The sequence below is a fragment of the Cicer arietinum genome, chromosome 7, assembly GCF_000331145.2.
Source record: "Cicer arietinum cultivar CDC Frontier isolate Library 1 chromosome 7, Cicar.CDCFrontier_v2.0, whole genome shotgun sequence".
Taxonomy (NCBI): Eukaryota; Viridiplantae; Streptophyta; class Magnoliopsida; order Fabales; family Fabaceae; genus Cicer; species Cicer arietinum.
Window position 1 is genome coordinate 13,526,386 of NC_021166.2, and position 5,412 is coordinate 13,531,797.

The window sequence follows — 5,412 nt, forward strand, 5'->3', positions numbered from 1 at the left end:
TGTAGTTAAACTTTTTTTAATCTATCATACAAGATTTTTTCATTAGTCTGCAAATATTTTGCTTCTCAATACTATTTTTTTGTTATATTTTGACCTTTAAGGTGTGTTCGGAAACTTTGAAAAATACAGTGAATACGTACATCCACTTGAATCTCGAAATTCTAGATTCTATAATATCCAGTGATATAGCTTTGAGGCGCGAAAAAACCTTGCCCAACTGAAATCCATATAAGCTATTAGTTTGGTGAACTAGCAAATTAACTTTTTGATGCTGCCATGAAAAAATGATCAAACATGTTTGTTTTCACGTCCAAATGCAGGTAACCGCAGTGTAAAACCAAAGCAACAAATTTTAACTTATAACGTAGCTTTGGAATGCAAGCCAGGTATGGAAAACTCCTATCTAAACATAGGCCAAGACTTGCATGTTCTTCCCGAAAGTATCTTTAAGAACAAAAATTACAAATGATTTAGCATCATTATTTCTCCTTTCATATATCATTTCCCAGTTCAAAAGTTTGCTTCTGCAAAAAGAAAACATATTTGCAGGAAGTAAGCTACATATCAGGGATACAATAACGAATTTGGTGCTAACTGGTAATATACATTTGGTCTTCTGATCATGCAAGACTAGTAAGGACACAAGATGCATTTTTATCCTAAATTGAAACTCAATCCAGAATCCTATAGAGGGCACTATAAAATCTTAATCATGATTTTCAAAAACGTCCACTCTGTGGGCTGACATCAAAGTTTTTATGTCCTGACAACCACAATTGAGGCTACATCAACTGCATTTGACTACAATTCTCCATAATGTCAAGAATCATGCCACGATCACATCTGACCACAATTTAAAACCTAAAGCGTAATAATTGTAACTCTTAGCATCTTGGCAGCCAATTAGTTCAATATTAATGGTGTCATGTTGGAATACTAAAAGCTATGCTTTACTATATTAGAAGGAAATAGATACCTTCCAAAACACTGATTAAGAATGAGAATTTTTATACTGTAAATAGCTCAGTTACAATATATTGATCTGGTAAGAATTCCAAATTTTCAATAGAAACAGACATCAATTATCATGGCATACATCTATTAATTATTGATGAAAACATGAAAAAATGTTAGATTGCTTCTTATATGCTATGGTAAACAAGAAAATAAGCATCAATACACTGACCTGTCAGTAGCTTCTCTCCTCTTGGGGAGCACAGAAGTAACTTCTGCTGGAAGACACAAGAATCCATAAATCACTTTCATGAAGCAAGGAAAAGTTGCTGTAAACAATAATACAAGGTGTCTCACATTTATTATCAAATCAAATACAAAGTGCACCCATATCAGGCGCCACTGAGTCATATTCAGCTTTTGAAGAAATCCCTTTCTTCGTTTCTTTTTTGCTCCTTCTGGATTCAGCTGCTTGGATACTGATGCAAGAAAAGTATAGGTCGCACAATGAAATCATATATCGCAGCACTCTACTTGATTTGAACAATTGAACTTATATCATGATATTGCTGTTTCATTTTGTTGTAATTTTATTTTCGGATAGTTTTACAAAAATACATTCTTATTTCATTGACATTTTGGTCTTAATAAATTTTTCTGTTGGCGTTATTAGATTCCAATATACACTTTTATCTCATGTTTCCTATTGTCCATTATATAATGTATCAATTTGAGTTATATTTCGGTAATGATAATTTCATGTAACTACTTATCTTCACATTACTTTACACATAATGTTGCACAAACTTCATAGTTGTTAAATGTCACATGGACATTATCTGAATGGTTGAAAATTAAAACAGGACTACAGAAGATAGAAGTCTAAGATGCATACACTACAGGCTTAGCAGATTGTTTCCCCGACGTAGATCCACAGCAAGTTTTGTATTTCTTTTTTGAACCACACGGGCAGACCTTGTTTCGAGGAATCTTCCCGATAGAACGAGAAGCAAGAACAACAAACAAGAAGGTCAAAGGATAGCACAGTATTCGAACAGTGTTTGTGAATATATTGATTTTGAATCACCTAACCAACCCAAAGGTAAAGACACCAACAAATCAAAATACAAGAAAAATAGAAAGAAAACCTTGTCATTTTGTTGTAACGTGATTTTATCATTGGTTTTCCTGGAGTTATTGTTTGATTCATCATTAGTGTTGTCCTGTACGATGTTTTCTTTGTGCTTTTCATGATTCTCATTTACATCACAACCTACGCATTCCAGGAATTCGAGTTATGAGTTGGAATATTATGAGTAAACACAAACATGAATGAATACTACCAAGATGTAATATGCTAGAGAGAAACAAATTACCAATTATGAACAGGAAAATATGATGGTTTGACTTTCAGAAAGTGCAAATTGAAATGACTAAACATTACCGTTAGCACTAGCCTGACTTTGAAGGCAATCAGAATTTGAAGAGCACTCGTCTGCTCCTTGTTCTGCTATTAGAAACTCTATTGCGGCACCAACATCTCCATTTACCTGATCTAGAATCTGTAACAAGGAATTTATACTTATATGTAAAGTTGTTAATTTCCAGAAGAAGAAAAAAACAGCAAGCTGCAAGAATTCTCCTTTAACTGAGATATTGTCAATTGTCAAACAAAGAAAAAGACATCCACTTATTGCACCTGTTCAACTTTTTCTCTGTTTTCACATCCACTTCCAGCCATAACCACCTTTACTGACCCAGGCTGAAAAGTTTGCCTACCAGCTTGCTCATAGGGTTTGCTAGCTCTATCTTTCATTAGATGGGGTGGCGCTGAAAGATCGGCATCCGCCTTTCACAAACTAGGATTAATCAGTATATAGCTACTACTCTTAATTAACTCTTCACATTAATTTGAGAATTAGGAAACAAAATTCCAATAAGAACCTTAATTACAATTGACCTTGCAGGTCCATCACAAGGATCATCCTTTAACCGAACACTATTATAATGCTCCCCGTCATGATAAGACCTAGAATGACACCATACCCAAATAAAGCTTCAAAATTCATATGCAAGGTCCAGACACTTATTCTGAGTTGGTTTCCCATAGAAGCTATTGATACACACACCTTAAGTCTTACATATATGCACAAACAGATAGGTCTATTGCACTCAGAACAGCATTGCTAATACTAGTTACAAACTACTCTAGCCACATATCAATAATATCTGACTGAATGGATGTTTGTTCATTGATTTCATCAACTTGCCTTCAAAATAACCTTCACTAATTTATGTCAGCTGATACCAGCTTTGTATACAACATTTAATTTCCGTTCACCGCATTTCACATCGGAATAATGAATAAACTATTATTGTACTACTCTCTGTGTGTATGATATGATTCTATGGTATTGCAGTTATTATTTTACTACTGCATTTTGGAAGCATAGGTCTTCAAATCACAAAATGAAGACCTAGAATCTTCCAGCAAGTTAAAGATATAAACAAATATTTGCTAGTTCAGTCATAGATTTAGCATATTGAAAAATTCAATATAATGCTCAGCCTCACACAATAGATAACACACTGCCATTTCACATTAATAATGTGAATGATTTGTCAGATGTCCTTGCCAAAGACAAAGCTCTAATCCTTATTTACATTAATATTAAACTCCTAATCCTAATAAATTAAACAAGGAAAAAAATAAAGATGTATAAGGAAATGTAGAAACCATTTCTAAGAGATGATACAAGTAACCTTAAATTTAAATTACTCTAAGATACAATTACATTAGTATAAAATAAAATATCTTACATGTATAATTACACCCATAATAACAATAGACTCCACATTACTTACAAATGGACCATACGAACTCCACGATCATCAAAGTTTCTTATGTACCAGCGAGGAAACATGTTCTGCATAACAAAACCGATAAGCATGTGATTCTCAGTTAACTTAAGGGAGCAACAACATGCAAAATTAACCAAGAAATTTTAGAACCACTTGTCCAAGTACACAAATCTGTCTTCATTCTTCAAATTCATGATCAAGCGTACACACATTTAAAAACAAAAACAAACTACATGGGACAGCGGCAATATGCTGCGGAAATATCTCCACTATAGCACACCCCACTCTTCATTCAGGTGGAAGTATGGAAATCTAATCAATCATTTATCTATCATACAAAAAGATGTGACATTAGAATATAAGGGGAAGGAATTAAACATCTTCAAGGACTACTCACCCGATGGATGCATATGTTACTATGTGTTACAAGAGAAGCTGCCTGCAATTCCATATGTCCAGCCCATGTACCATCATTTTCCATAGTCTGGCAATATTCATCAAATTGGACTTCATCTTCAATAAAGGGCTCAAACGTCTCCTGGTTGTCCTGTTAATTACATATGGATCAAAATCATTAGAAAAGAAATTCAGAATCTCAAAACTCAAAGAGTAAATAAATTAAAAAATTGGACCAAGAAGAAAATTGTTTCCAAAACATCATACCAATATGTGTTTCACCACCATGCTTCGGTACTTTCGATGCTCCTCCTCATTACCTTCCAACTGATCAGCAAGGGATCTGAATAAGAATAGAACAGTGCAAATGTGAAAACTAAAAATGATGCTTTTCACACAATTGACTCGTTGTACTGTAAACATGAAATTTCCAGTGACTCGCCCATGCAAGAAGGGAAAAGGGGTAGGGCATAGAGATCTAAATTAATAACTAATAAGGCCATGACTTTAGAGTCTTTAACCTAAATTCATTTCCAGCACAACCAGTAAGGACAACAAGGTCGGGTTGGTTTTGTGCAAGTGCTAATACCTTGTATGCAAAGGTACATAACCATTTGCTGAGGAATAATACTAGTACCCTACTAAGCATGATACAGTTAATAGTAATTGCAAATGGACGTGAAGCATTAAAGCAGACCTGAAGAAACAATTACCGTCAGCTGTCACTTCGACAATGCGAAGGCCAAGAGCATCCAACTGAGTTCGAAATTGAGAACTATCATCCTGTTTTCCCTGTTTCTTGATCTGTCATCAAATAAATGATGAATCACCAATGGCAGGGTATACAAACATCATCCACCATTCCTATATGCATTACAAAGCTTAAAATTGGGTTTGTTACTTACATAATTGATGTAGAAAGTGTCATTATTCTTAATTTTCAGAACTTTGAAATTAGTGGCAGATACAATCATACAATTAGAGGTCTCATACTATCAGTTGTAGAGTAAATTGGGTTTGTTACTTTCTCCATAGCACCAACTCCTCTGATCTAAGGCGTATCCCAGTGTTCGACACTGACACGTGTCACACATCGGCATGACACCGACACCTTAATTACGTTCAATTATTTCATTTTCAAAAATTATAACGGGTGTCGATTTTCAAAAAATTATTACCAGTGCCGACGTGTCAATGTTA

The 5,412-nt window shown here is 34.4% G+C and overlaps 1 protein-coding gene across 6 annotated transcripts in view; it reads right to left on the reverse strand.

The window, feature by feature from the left end:
• Positions 1–236: 236 nt before the first annotated feature.
• Positions 237–5,412, reverse strand: part of LOC101496262 (OVARIAN TUMOR DOMAIN-containing deubiquitinating enzyme 7) — a 5,841-nt gene continuing 665 nt past the window's right edge. Inside the window, exons 2-13 of one of the 6 annotated variants that reach the window (XM_004509065.4) lie at positions 4,910–5,016; positions 4,480–4,555; positions 4,214–4,363; positions 3,820–3,881; positions 2,899–2,983; positions 2,654–2,803; positions 2,399–2,516; positions 2,103–2,227; positions 1,850–1,944; positions 1,312–1,433; positions 1,187–1,229; positions 237–524 (exon numbers count right to left, since the gene is read on the reverse strand). In XM_004509065.4, the coding sequence (XP_004509122.1) occupies positions 1,325–1,433; positions 1,850–1,944; positions 2,103–2,227; positions 2,399–2,516; positions 2,654–2,803; positions 2,899–2,983; positions 3,820–3,881; positions 4,214–4,363; positions 4,480–4,555; positions 4,910–5,016 (1,077 nt within the window). In that variant the 3' untranslated portion in view covers positions 237–524; positions 1,187–1,229; positions 1,312–1,324. Of the gene's footprint in view, positions 525–1,186; positions 1,434–1,849; positions 1,945–2,102; positions 2,228–2,398; positions 2,517–2,653; positions 2,804–2,898; positions 2,984–3,819; positions 3,882–4,213; positions 4,364–4,479; positions 4,556–4,909; positions 5,017–5,412 lie in introns of those variants that run through there. The other 5 variants (XM_004509066.4, XM_027337216.2, XM_027337213.2 and 2 more) reach the window with 5 other exon arrangements.